General features: G+C 44.0%; 1 protein-coding gene across 3 annotated transcripts in view; it reads right to left on the bottom strand.

Annotated features, from left to right (window-relative positions):
* The window catches only part of LDAH (lipid droplet associated hydrolase), a 246,166-nt gene that overhangs the window by 136,638 nt on the left and 88,695 nt on the right, over positions 1-20,833 (bottom strand). For all 3 annotated transcript variants that reach the window (XM_030555344.1, XM_030555345.1, XM_030555346.1), the window contains exon 4: positions 9,018-9,187. In XM_030555344.1, the coding sequence (XP_030411204.1) occupies positions 9,018-9,187 (170 nt within the window). The remainder of the gene's footprint in view (positions 1-9,017; positions 9,188-20,833) is intronic.

Genomic DNA, 20,833 nt, shown 5'->3' with positions numbered 1-20,833 from the left:
TTTCATCCGGTCTGCCACTGCAATGAAGAGTTGGGGCGTTTTGCGGAAGGGCTTCGGCCGGTCAATATAAAAGGAGAGCACCCTACGGACGTCGAGGGAATGTAACTGCTGCTCCCGATGAGATGCATGTGGTTTGGGAAAGAAGACCGGGAGGAATATGTCTTGATTGAGATGGAAGGCCAAAACTATTTTGGGGAGGAACGCTGGTTGTGGACGCAACTGCCCCTTGTCTTTGTGGAACACCGTATACGCTGGGTCCACCACCAGAGCCCGAAGCTCAGAGACTTTTCTAGCCGACGTGATGGCTACAAGGAAGGCTGTTTTCCACGACAGATATAGGAGGGAGCAGGTTGCCAATGGCTCGAATGGAGGAGAGGTAAGCCTCGTCAGGACCAGGTTGAGGTCCCAGGAAGGGGCGGGGCGGCGTACTAGGGGGTATAGACGCTCCAGACCCTTGAGGAACCTCGAAACCATAGGGTGGGAGAAGACAGAGTGACTACCTTCTCCTGGGTGGAAAGTAGAAATAGCCGCCAAGTGCACTCGCAATGAAGAAGTAGCAAGACCTTGCTGTTTAAGATACCAGAGGTAGTCCAGTACAGTGGGGATGGGAACCTCCGTGGGTGTGGCATTCAGTGTTTGACATGAGCAGGAAAATTGCTTCCACTTGGCCAAGTATGTAGACCGAGTGGAAGGTTTTCTGCTACCAGGAGTACTTCTTGCACTGGGGCAGAGCAGCGTAACTCCAACTGGGTTAACCATGCAGGAGCCACGCTGTGAGATGAAGGGATTGCAGGTCTGGGTGGTGAAGCCTCCCGTGGTCCTGAGTTATAAGATTTTGATGAAGAGGCAGGGAGATTGGGTCGGCTATCGAGAGGTCGAGCAACGTGGTGTACCAGTGTTGTCGGGGTCACGTAGGGGCGACCAGGATCAGACGAGCCTTGTCCCTGCAGAGCTTTAGGAGAACCTTGTGCACCAGTGGGAAGGGTGGAAAGGCATAAGGCAGCTGGTTCTTTCACGGGATTAGGAAGGCGTCCGATATCGAGCCCGGGGCGAGACCTTGGAAGGAGCAGAACCTCTGCATTTCCTGTTCTCGCGAGAAGCGAAGAGGTCTATGTGGGGAAAGCCCCACTTCTGGAAAACAGAATGTATAATGTCCGGACGAATCAACCACTCGTGAGACAGAAAAGATCTGCTGAGTTGGTCTGCCAGAGCGTTCCGAATCCCTGGGAGAAAAGACGCCACAAGGTCTATTGAGTGGGCTATGCAAAATTCCCACAGTTGGATCGCCTCCTGACAAAGGGGAGAGGATCGAGTCCTTCCCTGCTTGTTTATGTAGTGCATCGTCGTTGTGTTGTCCGTAAGCACTGAAACACAACAACCCTGCAGATGTTGCTGAATGCCTGGCATGCCAGGCGGACTGCTCTCAGCTCTCGGACGTTTATGTGCAGAGCCAGCTCTCGAGATGACCAGAGACCTTGCGTGCGAAAATGGCCCAGGTGAGCCCCCCAGCCGAGAGATGACTGGTCCGTCGTTAGGGACACTGAGGGCTGCATCGGATGGAACGGCAGTCCTGCACACATCAGGGAGGGTGTTAGCCACCAGTCGAGGGAGTGTAGAATGCTCTGAGGAATGGTGACCACCAAGTCTATGGCATATCTCCCTGGGCGGTAAACTGAGGTGAGCCAGGTTTGAAGGGGACGCAGGCGTAGTTTGGCATGCTCAGTTACAAAGATGCATGCGGCCATGTGACCGAGGAGGCTGAGACAGTTGCGAGCCGAGGTCATCGGAAAGCCTTGGAGGCTTTTTATAATTGAAACTATTGCCTGAAATCGGGGTAGTGGTAAGCAGGCTCTTGTGAGTTTGGAGTCTAGAATGGCCCCAATAAACTCCATTCTTTGTGTGGGCACTAGAGTAGATTTTTCTAGATTGATCATCAGGCCTAATCGGCTGAACAGGTCCTTGACGATGCCCACGTGCCTGGTGACTTGGGCCTCGGAGGTCCCTTGAATAAGCCAGTCGTCTAGGTAAGGAAAGACATGTATTCGACGACGACGGAGGGAGGCGGCCACTACAGCTATACACTTCGTGAACACGCGAGGGCCTGTAGAGAGGCCAAACGGAAGGACCGCAAATTGAAAATGTTGGCGGTTCACCATAAACCGTAGGTACTGTCTGTGCGGAGGGTAAATGGCGATGTGGAAATATGCGTGCTTCATGTCAAGAGCAGTGTACCAGTTTCCGGGATCCAGGGATGGGAGGATGGTCCCCAGGGATACCATGTGGAACTTCAACTTTTTCATGAACATGTTGAGTCCTTGCAAGTCCAGGATAGGCCAGAGGCCTCCTTTTGCCTTGGGGATTAGGAAGTATAGGGAATAAAAACCCTTGCCCCTTAATTCCTCCGGTACCTCCTCTATAGCTCCGATCGAGAGGAGCATTCGAACCTCTTGCCAGAGGAATTGCTCGTGAGAGGGGTCCCTGAAGAGGGACAGGGAAGGGGGGTGAGAGGGAGGGGGTGAAATGAATTGGAGGTGGTATCCAAATTCTACCGTGCGCAGGACCCAATGATCCGAGGTTAACTGGCTCCAAGCAGGAAGGAAGGAGGAAAGGCGGTTGCAAAACTGAAAAGGATCCTGGGGAAGGACTGGTGCTCTGCTCTCAGGCGCACCTTCAAAAGTTCGTTTTGGGGCCCGTCGTTGGTTTGGTGGGACCGTTATTGTGGCCCCCTTGGGGTCCAGACTGCCGTCTGCGGTTACCACGACAGCGCCTTCTGCCAAAAAGTCTTGTCATGGCCTGGGTGGGGGGTAAGAGCGCTGAGGCTGGCTACAGAAGGACCTTCGCGGAGTCTGTGGGGTATGCATCCCGAGGGAACGCATAATCACCCGATTGTCCTTGAGATTCTGCAGCCTAGGGTCTGTTTTCTTAGAGAAGAGGCCCTGGCCTTCAAATGGCAGGTCTTGGATGGTGTGCTGCAGTTCAGGAGGTAGGCCTGACACTTGCAGCCACGATATCCGTCTCATCGTGATTCCGGAGGCCACAGTTCTGGCTGCCGAATCGGCAGCGTCGAGTGAGGCCTGGAGGGAGGTCCGTGCAACTTTCTTTCCTTCCTCCAGAAGGATCTGGAATTTCTGGCGGGAGTTCTGTGGGATCAGTTCAGTGAACTTGCCCACCACCTGCCAGGTATTATAATTATATCTGCTAAGCAGGGCCTGTTGGTTCGCCACCCTGAGTTGGAGGCCCCCCGCAGAGTAGACTTTACATCCCAATAGGTCCATGCGTCTAGCCTCCCTTGATTTTGGGGTGGGAGTTTGCTGGCCATGGCGTTCCCGCTCATTCATGGACTGGACCACCAGAGAGTATGGGGGAGACTGGGTATATAAGTACTCATATCCCTTGGAGGGCACCATGTACTTTCATTCCACTGCTCTAGCCGTGGAAGGGATAGACACCAGGGATTGCCAGACGGTGTCCGCTTTGGCTTGAATGGAGAGGATGAATGGTAAAGCCACACGAGTTGGCGCATCCGCCGACAGGATGTCTATCACAGGGTCTTCAGCCTCCGGGACTTCCTCTACCTGTAGATTGATATTTAAGGCGACTCACCTCAGAAGGTCCTGGTGAGCTCGGAGGTCAATAGGGGGCGGGCCCGAAGAGGATGTCCTGGCTACCGCCTCATCTGGGGAAGAAGAAGATGACAGACCAGGGACGAGTGGCTCATGTATGGACTCATGGTCAGGAGGCACGTCAGGGTCTGGGAGGACCTGAGGGTCTGGTGCCAAAGGAGATCCGTCTGTACCCGCTGGAGGGGGGCGGCTAACAATGGCCTCCGGTGTGCGATGTTCCGACAGGGTGGAGCGTAATGGTACCGTGGGTTCACCTTGGGCCTGGTGATATGCCCAAGGTGTCCAAAAGCATCACTGTTGAGGACCTTGGTCTGGACCTGGAGCCTCATGTAGAACTCGGCTGTGTACGTCCGAATCCCCGTAGGAGGCACTGTCGGCGTGCGATGAGACAGACGCATGCCGCGATGGCCATGGTGGAGCAGAGACCGCTTGGGGAGGAGCCCTGCATCCAGCGAACTGTTCTCCGTGCCGCACCAGAGAGTGGTACCAGCACCAGGACTGGGACCTGCGACCGGCGTGGTGCCGGGAGGTCGACCGCGATCTTGCAGCTCTATGATGAGAGCGGCGGCGGCAGGAACGGTGCCGGGAGCTGGATCAGAGGCTGGAGTATCGGGCCAGCAAGCGGGATCTCGAGTGGTGCCGCGAGTACGATCAGTACAGAGAAGGAGATCGGTACCAGGACTGCGAGCGGCGTCGGGAACGGGATCGGTGCCGAGATCAAGAACGCTGGCGGGACCTCGATCTTGAGTGGTGCCTCTCGACAGTGCCGATCGAGGACGGTCTTACCATGGCAGGCTTGCCTGTTGACTGAATAACCCGCATCGGCGGTGCCGGGAGCTGAGGCAGGGTGGGCTCCGTTAATGCAATCAGTTCCCTCGCCATAGAGAATGTCTCTGGCATGGTGGGAACGATAAGCTCTACTGAGGCATGCGCCGGGGAGCTGTCAGGCACCGGACTCGACGGCCTTTGCAAGGCCGGAATCAACGGTGCTGAGATTGTCGGTGCTGTGGCAGCTACTGGTGCCGGGCGACTAGACTTAGGCTGTTGTTCAGACTGCGGTGCAGATAGTGAAGCTGCAGGAGCTTTCAGCTTCTTGACTCTTGGGGAGAGGGAGCGGTGCCGGGCAGGTTTCTAGGCTGGTGCCAGTTGGTGCCGAGATGCCTTCGTGGTGCCGGCGCACTTCTCTCCAGTGTGGATTGACCAGCACCCGGTGCCGAAGGTGGAGGAGTGAGGGCTGCCTCCATTAGGAGCTGCTTGAGGCAAAAGTCCCGCTCCTTTTTTGTCTGCGGTTTGAAGGATTTGCAGATCCGGCAATTGTCTGCGAGATGGGATTCCCCCAAGCACTTGAAACAGGAGTCGTGAGGGTCTCCTGTAGGCATCGGCCTGCGGCAAGCCAAGCACGGTTTGAAACTCGGTGAGCCAGGCATGGGCCTGGGCACCGGGTGAGGGAAAGGGCTAATCCACAACCCTCTGAACTATATACACTAACTATGTTTACAAAAAGGTATTAAAAGTATTAACTAGAACTATAGAGAATAAAATATATACACAATAAGTATTAGAACGAGTGAATAGCTAGGGAGGTGGAGATCAGCTAAGCCGCGCTCCACTGTTCCAACGACCAACATGGGCGGTACGAAGGAACTGAGGAGTGGATGGGTCGGCAGGGGTATATACTTGGTGCCATAGTGGCACCACGCCAGGGGGCGCCCAGCTGACCCACCGAGTGATGTTAGGGTAAAAATCTTCCAACGAACATGCACGCAGCGCGCGCACATCTAATTGGAATTGATATGAGCAAGCACTCGAAGAAGAATGAGATCTTCCCTCCCTCACACATACAAACTTCTCTGCCTAAACGAGGCCCTGGTCTACACTAGGAGTTTAGATCAAATTTAGCAGCATTAGATTGATTTAACCCTGCACTCATCCACACGACAAAGCCATTTTTGTTGACTTAAAGTGCTCTTAAAATCAATCTCTGTACTTCTCCCCAACAAGGGGATTAGCACTGAAATAGACCCTGCTGGGTTAAATTTGGGGTAGTGTGGACGCAATTCGACGGTATTGGCCTCCAGGAGCTATTCCAGAGTGCTCCATTGTGACCACTCTGGACAGCACTCTCAACTCCAATGCACTGGCCAGGTAGACAGGAAAAGTCCTGCGAACTTTTGAATTTCATTTCCTGTTTGGCCAGCATAGCGAACTGATCAGCACAGGTGACTATGCAGATCTCATCAGCAGAGGTGACCACAGAGTTCCAGAATCGCAAAAGAGCACCAGTACGGACCGAATGGGCAGTATGGGGAGACGAATCCGTGCTATCAGAACTCCATTCCAAAAGATGAAATGCTGGAATATTTAAAAAAATCTCCAAGGGCATGAAGGCTAGAGGATATAACATGGACCAGCAGCAGTGCCGTGTGATGCCTACCAAAGAACCAGAGAGGCAAACGGCTGCTCTGGGTCAGAGCCCCAGACATGCCACTTCTGTGATGAGCTGCATGCCATTCTAGAAGGTGCCCCTACAACTACTCCACCCCTGTGCTTCCTTCCTCCCCCACCCCTCCTGGGCTACCTTGGCAGTTATCCCCCTATTTGTGTGACGAAGTAATAAAGAATGCATGAATTTGAAACAACAATGACGTTATTGCCTCTGCAAGCGGAGATCAAAGGAGGGAGGGGAGAGTGGTTCACTTACAGGGAAGTAGAGTAAACCAAGGGGGCGGGTTTTCATCGAGGAGAAACAAACAGAACTTTCATACCCAGGGGCAGCTCCAGGCACCAGCGCAGCAAGCGCGTGCTTGGGACGGCAAGCAGGGGACGGGAGAGCCTGCCGGTCGCCATGAGGGTGCAGGCAGGCGGCTTTTGGAGGTGCATTAGTAGGCAGTTCACCGGTCCCACGGCTTTGGGGACACCGATGGCATTGCACTGGCGGATCTCCCGCAGGCGCACCGCCGAAAGCTGCCTGCCTGCCGTGCTTGAGGCGGTGAAAAACATAGAGCCGCCCCTGTTCATACCATAGCCTGGCCAGTTGTGAAACTGGTTTTCAAAGCTTCTTTGATGCACAGCATGCCCTGCTGTGCTCTTTTAACTGCCCTGGGGTCTGGCTGTGCGTAATCAATGGCCAGGAGATTTGCCTCAACCTCCCACCCTGCCATATACGTCTCCCCCTTACTCTCATAGATATTGTGGAGCACACAGCAAGCAGTAATATTGGTTTCGCTGAGGTCTAACCGAGTCAGTAAACTGCACCAGTGTGCTTTTAACCGTCCAAATGCACAGTCTACCACCATTCTGCACTTGCTCAGCCTATAGTTGAACTGCTCCTTACTACTGTCCAGGCTTCATGAGCCATGGGAGCAAGGGGCAGGCTGGGATAGGTGCGACCGCGTGGTGCTGCCGACTGGGAGAGCAGCCTGAGGCAGAAGCCTCCAGCTGGCATGATATTCCAGGCAGGACTGAATCTCCATTAGACGAAGCTTAAAGAAGAGAATGACCTGGAGTCATTCCCATTTTTGTCCAGGCACCCCCGACTGACCTCACCGAGGCCGGCCAGGAGCACCCATGGGACGACGACGACGGTGGCTAACAGTCATATTGTACCATCTGCTGTCCGCAGGCAAGGGGATGCTGCTGTGTAACACTGCAGTACTGCATCTGCCAGCAGCACCCAGGAGACATACGGTGACAGTGAGCTGAGTGGGCTCCATGCTTGCCGTGGTATGTTATCTGCACGGGTAACCCAGGAAAGAAGGCGAGAAACAATTTTTTGCCATTGCTTTCATGGAGGGATGGGGGTCTGACAACATGTACCCAGAACCACTCGCGACAATGTTTTTGCTCCATCAGGCATTGGGAGCTCAATCCAGAATTCCAATGGGCGGCGGAGACTGTGAGAACTGTGAGATAGCTACCACAGTGCAATGCTCCGAAGGTCGACGCTAGCCTCGGTACGGTGGATGCACACCGTCGACTTAATGCACTTAATGGGGACATACACAATCGACTATATCAAATCGACTTCTAACAATCGACTTCTATTAAATTGACCTAATTTCGTAGTGTAGACATACCATAGGTCTAAGCCACAAAAGCAAGAATTTTAGTACATTTGTATTTCATTTAAAAAGAAAGAATGTCCTTAACTCTACTACTACTACTAACACTTGATATAATTCAACATTTTTAAATCTCTAATTCATTTTTACAATTTATGTTTTTTTATTTATATTTAGCATTTTACTCATCTTCAGACAATAAAAGCAGATTAATCCATAACAGTTTCCTTAAAAAAATGTCAGTTTTTGGTATTAGCTAGTTTCAGTTTTGGGTTCTCATGCAATAACACAATGCAGATGTTAAATATCTAGTGGTCTCAGCACAGGATTATTAGCAAGGAACTCTGGAATTTTAACGCTAGCACCATCACTACCTCCTTCTAACCTTGTGGAAACCAGTTAACTGTTGGGCCTTCGTTTCTCTTTCTGTAAAATGGAAATATTTACTTTTCCAGCTTACTAGGATTTTGTGAGGTTTAATGTTTGCAAATTGCTCTGAAGTTATGAAAACACCATGGAAGCCCTAAGTATTCTTATTCTTAAACATTTGTATTACAGTAGCAATTACAGACTGAATCAGGCCCTCATTTTACTAGGCTATTATTCTATTGGTTATTATTTGAATTCATGGCACTGATAGTGGATGTTTAAATATTAAATAAATGTTAAAGGAAATTTAAAAAAATTATGAAAACATTTTGACATATATTACCATAGGTTTTTCAAAACACATTAATTAGGTGCCTATTGATCCTGAAACTGGCTAGCAGTATCCCTTTTAATTAAAAAAAACACTTTATCCATGACATGTAGCAGCATATATATTATGTGATCTTTCATTCAATTTATATATTGCATAATGTTATTAAAATGTAAACATATCAAATTGCATCGTTGCCAATAATTACATTTATTAATGAATTACTAAACCAGATTACTCAAGTTAATTAACGTTCACAGCATCCTTTGAGATAGATCAGTCCTGCACAAATACCTATCTCATCTCACAAGTACGGAATTACTACTATTCTGAATTGGCCGCAGTTCCCCATACTACTTTTGTAGGGGGGTAAATTGCTATGCACCATGATTTACAGTGGAAAAATCAGATCATATATTTCTGTATCACTCTCCTCTCTTCTGGAGTCAGACACTCATGAAAAGTAACTGAACATCATTTACTTTAATAAGAATTTGGTCTAAAAGTAGGGAGGATGCTGCTTCTCCACAAAGGATGTGGAATCCGATTATCGTCTTTGTTGATCAATCAAATGCTAAGCGTGGGGGATGCTCTGTTGAGTGATACAGCTTCCCTTTCCCAAGGCTGACATACCTGAAGTTCTGATGCCCTCTTCATCATTTCAAGGGTGATGTAGCAACCGATTGAATGACCAATCAGCACAAGCTTCATATCTTTTGGCACATTCTTTCTGAGGAAGTCCAACTTGTGCTCAATTTGTCCGTGAAGTCCAAAGACATCCTCTAGTTCTTTAATATCCGTGTCTGAAAAATAAAACAAATACACATTCTTTTATTTAAGGACATTTCCACTAACTCATCTCTGAAATGAAAATAATTTGTAATTTTGAGTGATCACCCACTGATAAACTTAGACCTTCATTATGACCTCCACAGGATGTGAAATGTTGCATCTAACGGGGGAAAGGAAGGACTCAGCAACCCAGGGAGCTGAGAGTGCAACACCCCAGCCCGATGCTCTCTCTTCAATGGCTTTTCATTCAATTCAAGATCAAATTCAAGGCTTTGGTCCTGATCTTCAAAGTACTCTATGGACTGACTCAGGTTTCTCAGGGACAATTTACATTGTATGATCATGACCTACCACAACAGCGGTGTAACACATGAACAATGGAACCAGCAACCTAAGGATCAAAACTAACACATGCAAGATAGTACTTTTTCTCCAAACAGACCACAGCTGTGGAACTTTTTTTCCAGAAAAGGTCAGAATGACCATGAACTTTAGGGCCTGCAGTGTATAATATAATATAATCCACTTCTTCAACCCCATGCTTCCCATCTTCAAAATAACTCTACCAAAATCTCGCATTTAAAAACACAGAGGAGTGCGTACACACGCACGCACACACACACAGAGGCGTGCATGCGCACGCACACACACATTGTTTTAAGTCCACTTTAATCAACTTGTAAATAAATTTACACAAGTTCTAAGACTTCACCAATCATTGCTAATTGTCTGCTCTGCCAAAGACTCTGTGTAACCCCAGGCAAGTGTTTCAGTGCCTCAGTTCCCCACCTGTAAAACTGGGATAGTAGCAGCTCCCTACTATGAAGGGGTTTTGTGAGGATAGATATATTAAAGACTATGAGGCACTCAGATATATTTAATTACCAAAGAGAGAGAGGGAGGGAGAGAGAAAAACATAAACAGGGCCAAATTTTCATTTACAATAATTTACATAGAATAAATGACATTTATACCCTCTTTAAAGGCCCTTTCCACAACATAAAGAGGGCTTAGCATAAATGAGAATTTAGTCCACAATACTGCTAATGCTGCCACCAAAGTTTTAAATCCACATACAGTAAGTTTCTTGTCAATCACAGTCAGCAGTTTTAAATACTATATATTTTTTCACATTAAAGTACTGTAACTACTGCGCATGCAGTAGCCACTTTCCTAGATGGAATGAGCTGGTACTGTACTAAACAACCTTTTTGGTTGCCTATATAAAATGACCTTCTGATGCAAAATAATTGTTAAAAGAAAATATTGTATCCTAATATCTCCACCACCACCCTTCTTCCCTCCAAAAACCTCAAGCAAATTACCAGAGAATTTGCCACAGAAAGGGCTTTGTTCAACCAAGCTAATACTCCTAATAAAACTGTTATTGGTCTTGTCCTGGTATGATTTATATTAGGTCGCTTTAAATGAAAAAAGATTTTATTAAAACACATATGAGGGACAGAAAATTAGATGAGAAGCAATGTTTTGCCAATGAGGCTTTCTGCAGGTAATGGAAAATGAAAAAGCTTGTTCTGTTTTCCAAAACTTCAAATAAGGGCCTAAGGCCAAAACATTGTTTTTAGCAAAAAATTGTCTTTACTACTTTTTGTTTATTCGGCAGCCTAACTTCATGCAGGAGATAGTTGGCCACCTCACTCATCTCAGTAAAAGTACAGATAGTACATGTCAGATTCAGAATAGCAGTGTGGTTCATGGGTAGGGCATGACACTTCACTAGAACTCAGCAGATCTGAGTTCTATGCCAGGTTCTTTCACTAACCTACTGCGGGACCTTAGGCAAATCAGTTTCTCTCTATAAGCCTGTTTCTGATCCTATCCTTTATTTGTCTTGTGTTGCTCGCTCTGTGGATTTTATTGAGAGTCTTGTAATATCGAATGCTTTACTTAAAGGCCTGGTACCTAGAAAGAAGTGATTTTATGTGAATCTCAGCTTTCATTTTAAAAAATAAAATAAAATAAAAATAAATCTGTAACTCTCGTTATTGTAGAGAAAAGCTCAAAAATATGTACCACAAAGCTCAAAACACCAGAGGGTAAATAGAAAACATGCATAAATAATACTAATACATTTATCTCATGATTTTCTGTGGAGCATGAGCCATGATTTTTGAGCATTTGGAGTTCAGATATTGTGTCTTTCTACATTACAAACTTCAGGTCAGGAAAAGTTGCTCACCACGCATATGTACATTACCTGATACAATGGACATACTAAAATAGTTGTGTAATACACACAACATCAACAACTATGGGCAAATATAGTGCCAACATTTTCAAACTAGCCTTCCCGAAGATAGGCACCTAAATCCATATTTAGTAACCCAAATAATTGACCTATAAGATGCTAAGGTACCCACAGCTCTCATTAATTTCAGTAGGCGCTGTGGCTGCTCAGAACCACTGAAAGGATGGCCACTTATTTAGATGCCTAATTTTAGGCAGCAAGCATGTTCTTTTCTTTTCAAAACACAAGTATATTGTGAAGCCAAATTACACAAGTATGACAAACACTGCATGGGAGGATAAGCATGTACTGGAGTTTTCTAGGATCCATATGCTAACTTTCAATAAATTACAGATTATGCCTTGATCCTGCACTCTTTACTCAGGTAAAACACATATTAATTTCAGTAGAAAATCAAACTAAGGACGGCAGGACTGTGACCTATAGAACAAACCAGTTTGAAATTTCCTATTTTTTCTATGAGATTTTCTTCCCTTGTTTAACAGCAGTGATTATTCTAATAACTTTCATCGCTAAACATAATAGTACAAGGGAGAAATATGAAACTGCTTTCATCATGGAAAATAACTATGGCCCTGATCCCACAAGCAGATGTGCGCCAGTGTGGAATCCTGCTGATTTCAATAGCTGTTTTCACAGATGAATAAGAATGGCTGCAAATCAATGGTTAATAGCATTTGAACAAATAAGAAATTTACTGGATTGACCCTACTGGCAGATGCTGAAATCACTCACGGCTTTGCCAATCATGAATAATCCACACATTCCAAACTCCAAGACTTCTAAACCAGTCCACATCATCACGTATCCCCATATATATTTACTTGGCCCCATATAAAATTGTCCTTGTCTCTTGTTATCTCAAAATGTCTCTCCAGAGCAAACATTACCTTTATAATGCAATGAAATCTATAGGAGCAGGGACATGTCATTGGTTTATATGATTATTTATTTATTTTTAAAGAATAAAATCATCCAGGGATTGTCCAAAATTAACATGAATTTCTTGGGTGGAGATGTTTAAATGGGATCTTTATATAAGCAAAGAGATTTGCACAAGCACATTGGCAGTTCCCTCTGTAATGGCTCTACATCAGAGAAGAGAGCAAAGGACGAGCTACTTCACCTCAGGTGTGGAATAAATTGCACGGCTGAAATGGAGCTAATTTAAGCTGAATTTTTAGATAGCAGAAGTTACATGAGTTGTACCTTATGCTGAATACACCCTATCTGAGCCAAGCCATGTAGTCTTAAGACTTTATTTAGCTGAAATGTATTAAAAGAAATACTGTATTTCTGCATTTTCTTTGGCAAAATGTTAATCTACTGATGTGCTTTTGGAAAAATAAGCTTGTGATTGCTTTAAAGAATCTCTTTTTCTGACCTCTATTAAACCCAGAGTTAGAAAATAATGATAGATTAAATTCAAGTGTTTGTTCAGAGATTAGTTGTCTGGTCAACCTTGCTAAGAAGAATAGGACTCTGAGTTTGAAATAGCCTTTTTGGAGGGGGAAAAAGGGGTCGTCTTGTATGTGAGTGAAATTAGATGAGAAGAAAATTGTGAAGAAGATTGTGAAGATTGATACACAGCCATATGAGCATTACAGTAACATGAGCATTACAGTAACAACTCCCATGAGACTGACACAGAGACCAAAAACAGGAGAATATCATTACAAAGTCTACAAGATCTTGGATCTCTTTTAAACTAGTTGTTCATAAAAGACACTGCAGGCAAGATTTGCAGGGATGAAATCATACATTTACCTTTGTACATGCCTAATATCTGCATGTAAATCTCTGAAGTGTGCATGCAAATAAGGGACTTTCATGCACACATGGCCAGTTAGGCAACAGGATTTGGAACACTTAAGTTGGGTACCTATGAATATCTCTGTGCAGTTGCCAGAGTCAAACTTTGAAATCTGGCCCAGGATGTTTATTCACAGTTGAAGACTTCCTACAGTAATTCCATAACCCCCAAATTTTAGTCATGGTCTGATAAGACACAATATAGACTTTCCTTTGAAATAAAGGGAAGATAAACTAGGGGAGTGCTAGAGACAGACACTTGTGAGAAAAGTTATCTTTTCATTTTTTTTTAAATAGAAGAGTAAAGAGTGTCAGATATCTACAAAAGCAGATACTATCAGTTACTTTATTTTTAAGGTAATCAACCAGTTCAGCCACCCATTCAGTTATGTTATTCAGTTCTGAGTCTATGTATATGGTATTTGTCACCGAGCACTTCCCATTTTCCCAGAGATGAGGATATTCTCTCGTTTCCCTCCCTCCTATCAAGAAGGCTTTGGTTTTATTTTTGCTTTGGCTTTTGTTTAATGAATGACTCTGGAAATTACTCTGGAAACTATTGTGGGCAAATAGGTGGAGTTTATATTTGGCTCTGAACACACTGAGGTGTTTCAACTAGCAGTGACTTCCATATTCTTTGCCTGGCTCTGGTGAAGTGTCTATCTCCCATAATCACAAGCCTACTCCTATAGGTCAATGGTAGCATGGATCCAGGAGAACGTAGCTGTGATGAAGGGCTACCAAATCACGTAGGAAAAAATGTACTACTTTTGAAAGGTGAAAAAGGGTTAATGCATCAGTGTAAGAAGGGAAAAAAGAACTTGGAAATAGGTCCTCATAGCACAAGTAGAGACTCATCTATTTGCAACTATACTAAAGTAATGGAGGGCTATGCTATAACATGTGGGAGGAGCTAAAGTTGCTCCAAGAGCCACTGAGTTTCAGAGAGGGACAATTTATCTAGTTCAGAGGGATATATGTCAACTTCACTCCCTTTGAATGTTACAGTGTGTTCCCCTTTCCATGCTTTATTAATCAGTCCAGCATGAGGAGAATATAACTTTGGGCCTGCCTTTCCTTTGCCCCTGTTGGGATAATGTGAAACCCAAGGATGCTAAGAGGGCAGGGACTATGATGATGACTGCTATGAAACAGAAATGTATGTGAGGGGTTAAGTTTTGGTCCCCCCGTAGGAGCCGTAAATATGAATTACATAGGGAAATACACCAGCATTGTTTGGCTGCATAATTAGATTCCAAGTTCGATGACCCTAAACTTCCCCCTTCTCATCAACCCACCCCACTACTCTTTCTCTTGTTTAGTCAGACAAGTACAATTTACCAAGGGTCATGGTGGCTTCCCCATCACTGACAATTTTGAAATCCAGATGGGATGTTTTCCTAAAAGATGTGCTTGAGGAATTACTTGGGGAAAGATCTGTGATCTGTGTTATACAGGAGGTCAGACAAGCTGATCAAAATGATCCCTTCTGTCCGTGGAATCTAGGAATTTTTTTTTTTTTTTTTGGCCACTGAGAAACCCAAAATAAAAATGTTAAAAGCCACGGAATTGTGCAATTCAAACTGAACTGCCAGTTTTTGCTTTGCACGTGAAATACAGGCACATTTTTGGAAAACGTATCCCCCACAGATCTACTGCTTAAAGCCTGCATGCTTTACCCAGCCCAATTCGATTATTGAACCCTACCTAATTTATATTAGCAAACTGTAAAATGTCAAAGTAACGGCAGGGGGCAGCATGAAAGAATGTTCAATAAATCTTTTAAAAAACCCTATTGACACCAGGAAGAAGTTCTTAAAGCACTGTGTTTTAGATTGACCTTTAGATCTTAATCGGGGCCCTCCTACCGTAGGGAACTGTTCATGAGACATTTAAGATAAATGTACTATTCATTAGTGTTTATCGGAGTAATTACTTTTTGTAAAAGTATCCTCCACAAATAAATTTCCATTTTCTCAGGATTGATTTATGTGCATTATTTTCTTTATTAGAAAAATAATATGAATTTTAATTCATAAAATTGACTATCTACATTTTGTTCTCAAATATTTGCTTTCCATATCTGCAATAATATTCTTTACTGTCTATTTTGTTTTTCAACGGGTCTTGCATTAAAAATAAATCAGATTTGTGTGATCACAACAAATGCAGTAAAAAGATTTGTTTTTAAAATAAAAATTAATTACAGCAAAACAAATTAACTAGGCATACACATTAGTGTCTATTTTGCTCTGCATACTTAAAACTTCTCTAATTAATAATCAACAGAGAGCTACTTTTGCCGAGATGAACATCAAGACCTAAGAGATAAAAACACAAATCTCTGGAGCACTAAATCTCCATGACTGCTCAAATGAGAAGTCAGTACAGGTATTGTTACATATGTTCTGGTGGTCCAATTCTGTACTTCCCCTACACCTTGCATAATCACTTACCCTCATGGAAAGTAAGTGTGATATGGGTATTAAAAAGCTACCATATAAAATTGGTTATAGTTATAAGAGTTATAGGACTACATAAGGTGTAGGAGAGTGGGGAGCCAGGCCCTAATAATTTATTAGAGCTTTCAAGGCCATAAAATAAACATTGGTGGAGAGGAGGGCAGGCAAGCATCAGCACTGTAAGAGGAGCTGAAGAGTATACATAAAATCAAACTGCTAATATAAAATTACTTCAAAGAGTACTGGGAGGGCCAATGAGGCCTGAGCCAATTAGAAGTAGGAGGTATGGACACTCGTCAGAATTCCAGTGAAGGATCACATGAAGTCCCTCAGTCAATCCTACACTCATATACAACTCCCCACCTCCAAATAAGCTTCCCCCTACCAGTGAGTCTTCCTGGGAGAAAGCCCAGTGACTTGCTATCTTCTCTGCCATCTCACAAAAGAACATCAGGCTGATACTCCCCATTGATGCCTTTATGCAACTCTGAGGAGGACAACGGATCTGTATTTGCCCCTTCTCCAACAATTTTAGGATGCCTCTACCTTTCCCTCTGGTCCTTAGAGGTATGGGACTTTGCCCCACATTTTGTTTGTACAGCATACATGCGGCTGGGCATTTTTGTTTCCACCCATCTCTTGGTTTGGCTTCAACTGATCGTGAGTCAGTCTCCTCCCTTAAATCACTTTCCCGTTGTTGTTGCAGCAATAGAGGAGGACAAAGGGAACAGATGCTGTTACTGAGAAATTGCCAATTCACTGCTTGCTGCCTGTGTTCCCTTGCCAGAGCTTCTCTCTGTTTTACATGGACACCAGAGAAAGCCTTCTGCCTACTCAGCACAGTGGCCTCCAGTGGGTGAAGACAGAGATCTGCTCTTGGAACATTTTGGTCTGCACCAGCTGCTAACGGATGCTGCTTTGAGTTCCAACCACGTACGTGAACCGATGGCATTTTGAGTGAATGTCATTCTCTGCAAACTGTCCACAGAAGCCAGTTATGATTTTGTTTTTAGATGCCTGTAAACTGTATCAAGTTGCAGCTCATGCTGACCTCAGAAGGTTAACTGGGATGAATGGTATAGAGGAGGGAAAACTCGGATAGTCAGTTTGTGTTTCCAGAGCCTGGACTGGGACACACGAAATTTGGGTTCAATTCCTGGCTCTGCCAGACTTCCTGTGTGATCATGAGTTAGTCACTTGATCTACGTGTGCACCAATTCTTCATCTTGAACATGGAGACAATCATTCTTCATTTCATCCTGATTTTTTACTCGTAGCGCTTAGGGGCATCAGTCATGGATCAGGTCCGTGCTGTCCAAACTGGACAAAAACAACCCACAGTAGTTCTTGCCCCCAAAGAATTTACACCCTAAGAATATAAGACAAGAGACAACAGGTGAAGACACAAACAGGAGCATAAGGAGACAATACTGGTCACCGTAATATGCAGTGGTCTCAATACACCAGCTGCCTGACTGTCATCATGTTTCTTTAGAGGCATCACAGAAAAAGTGAGCAGTAAGTAGCAATTTAAAGGAAGAGAAGGAAGTAGCTTTGTGGATGTTTACAGAGAGCTCTTCTTAAACATGAGGGGCAGCAAGAGAGAAAGCAGGAAAATGCTTGTTTAAAGATGTAACCAAGTCAGTCATGAAGGCAGCAAGACCATCAAGATGGGAACTGTCTCTTCTTATGGGTACACAGCACCCAGCACAATAGGGCTCTGACCTGAGCTGGGTCTCTCAGGACTATCACAATACAAATAATATATTACAATAATAATAATGAGGAAGTTACATGGTGGAAATCTTGCAATTTTCTGGCATCACTAACTAGCTGAGTCTACTCCATGTGATGAGGAGGATCCGCCTGCTTGTCAGAAGCCATCTTTATTTGGTTTCTCACAGAGAAAGGCCATGTTTCAGCTGAGCAATCTGATTATGCTGTAAAAGGCCCTTCCCAAAAGTCCTCCGAGCCCTAGCTCCTGAGTTGGACTTTGGCAGGCAGCAATCTAGTACATTTCTTACCTTATGCATTTTCTTTAGGAACTGTCTTATTTTTATTGTGTATTTGGACAACATAAATACTGTCCAGTTTTAAAGGAGAAAACTGTTTCACTGATATCTGAATCTGTTCGGTCACCAGCCTGAGGTGTGTAATGTAGCATTCCTGGACAGAGGCTTACAATATTTGGCCAGACATAAATAACTTCCAGTTTTACAAAGGGAAATTTCTGCCATCAGATTCAGGCAAAGTCTGATCACTCACTGGGGGAAAGGCAGAAAAACTCCAGGCCACAGTCCATTTTAATAATACCTTGTACTGTATTTCCATAGTGACTTCCATCCAAGAGCTGTTATTAATTCTAAAAAGAGACAAAGAGTCCTGTGGCACCTTATAGACTAACAGACTTATTGGAGCATGAGCTTTCGTGGGTGAATACCCACTTCGTCAGACGCATGTGGTGGAAATTTCCAGAGGCAGGTATAAATATGCAGGCAAGAATCAGTCTAGAGATAATGAGGTTAGTTCGAAAAGCTTATGCTCCAATACGTCTGTTAGTCTATAAGGTGCCACAGGACTCTCTGTTGCTTTTTACAGATCCAGACTAATACGGCTACCCCTCTGATATTAATTCTAAAATTTTCTGCACTGTCTTTACAGAGAATAAAACAGAGGCTATCCCTGCACCCAAGGGATTTGTAACCTAAATTAGGCAGACAGTACATGAGGACAACACATAAAGAAAAGGGGGGGGGGTTAAATCGGATAAAGGTTAAAACAAAAAAAGTAACGTGAATGGCATTACTTAAGACAGAGTCAACGGGGTTACTCAGTAAATAAGGTACCAGGCAAACATAAATAAGACTAGCAGAATCTGACCATAAAGAACAAAGCTTATAAGCTTTGATATGTTTGAATAGATGGAAGTAGGGAAGAGGGGTAGAGAGCCCCAGAGCAGAAAGTGAAGTGAAAAGTTGCAAGATGGATTTGAATGAAGAAAACAAGACAGGAGCAGAGGTGAGAAAAAAAGACGAGTCTCCATCGTGAGGAAGTGGAATAAGAGGAGCCATGGAGAGAATGGGAAAAAGCGGCAAGGACAGCAACACTCTGAGAAGATGAGAGGACAGGAGTAACGGTGGGAATGAAGGAGAGGAGATTCAGGTAGAGCTGAACTGTGCAGTGCCTATAAAGGGAAGACACAGAATTTGAACTTTAAATTATTTAAACAAGATAGACAGGAAACTAGCAAAGAACTGAGAGGAAGTCGATTCAAGGCCAGGATAGCTACTGCTGACACTTCTCTTTTATTAGTGTTTCATAGAACTCTAACAATATGCTCATCTTTGGACCTGTGACATGGACCACAAAGATCAGAATCAGTAATCCTCTGTCAATATAATAGACTGTGATTCTGCAAGACCACAGGAAATGCCTCGGAGTTTGCATGACCATGGAAGTGTGTGCTTCTGTGAATGAATAAAACAGTCTGCATTTGTACAAACACAAACCTGTTACAGATTTACAGTTTGTGATTCATAGGTGAATTCAACTGAGCTCTGTGTAGCACACCTCACCTGAGTAGAATGAAAACAAAAATAAGCCCTTAGTTAAATATAATGAAAGATCAACTTTGCAACAGTAGCACTTAGGTCTCTCTTTCAGCCATAATGCAGAACTCCAAGAAAAATAAATCCATCCTAATGTCTTTGGCGCATTGCCATACCTGCAGCATTATAGCTTAGATAGAGGACTAAAAAGCTTTGCAAACACTTGAAAGTCATCAGCTCTTTCTTCATGAATGATGAAAGAAGAACTGGATTCTTGGTAACAGGATGGCAGTCTTCTCCATTACACTGCTATCTTATTTTAAAACTATTGGCAGTAGAAGAATGCATATTGCATTGTCCTGGTTGTTAACATAAATTGCTTTGTTTCCCTAAGCTACATAATAATTTGAAGGTTGGAATGCTTCCTTGTTTTAAATAGCATACATAGAGGCTGATAAAACATCAATAAATAAGCCTACATTGTTTAAATAAGCTACAGGCTGGAACCGAGCCCCACTGATGCAAATGGGAATTCTGACTTTGATTTTGATGGAGCCAGGATTTCACCCACAGACTCCAATTCTCCACTGCCTTGCACTATGTGTAGCCATTTAAACCACGGTGGATAAAAATCAGTGATTTAAAAAAATTTTTTTTTGAATTTTTTTTTATTTAAATTGGATTTTTTTTGATAAAATGCTTTTTGAGGAAAAAAGATAGTTTTCATTAAGATACATTATAGCTCAAAGATATCTCATCCTGGAATAGGGATTATTCATTCTAATTCCATAGTATGAGACAGTATATTCATGTAATGTGTAAGAAAAGTTTTGTAAATGAATTCCAATAGTTCATGGATTAGGGATCCAATTTTATGGGGTTCCAGGGGCTTCTGTATAGATTATCTTTCTATCTACCCAATGGGACTCAGAGCTCAGTCTAGAAGATACCATCAGATATGCTTAGTTTTGCAGTTCTCAAACTGTAGATTTGTGTCTCCAGAGATAACATGCTTGTTAACAGCAAAAATGTTTTAAAATAAATAAATAAATATACAGAGATGAGAAATAACAGACCTAAACCCTACTGTCCCTCTGCAAATTTGTGTACACAGAGTCAATCCCTTATCTCTCTCTAAAAGTGCAAAGTTTCAAATAGTTCAGTGAATAGAAGATTGTTGGGGGCGGAATAGATTTACAAGGAGAAGAAGTCTGGAGATAAATATGAGAAGGGAGGGACAGGCAATAGAATCAAAAGTGAAACTGCTTGAGCAGCATATTCCAGAAGTCTTGAGGTCTTTGTGAGTGTAGCCTTCATTGATTTGAGATCTACCATACCATTCTCTCACTAAAAGGGGAAATCTTTAATGGCAGCAGGCCATAAAAGAGACCCAGTTTGGGAATAAGAACCATTCAAGAAATATGTTTGCTGATAATGTTTTAAAGAAAATCACACCGGTAAATTGGTGGAAGTCACGTACGCACTTGAATTCAGAGATCGTTGAAGTGATAATCTCACATTTAACAGCAGGAGCTTCTTCTGCCGGTGTAGAAAGAATATTTTCTT

The sequence above is a fragment of the Gopherus evgoodei genome, chromosome 3 (assembly GCF_007399415.2).
Source record: "Gopherus evgoodei ecotype Sinaloan lineage chromosome 3, rGopEvg1_v1.p, whole genome shotgun sequence".
Classification (NCBI taxonomy): Eukaryota; Metazoa; Chordata; order Testudines; family Testudinidae; genus Gopherus; species Gopherus evgoodei.
The sequence above is the reverse complement of the archived record's forward strand: the minus strand, read 5'-3'. Positions and strand labels throughout refer to the sequence as shown.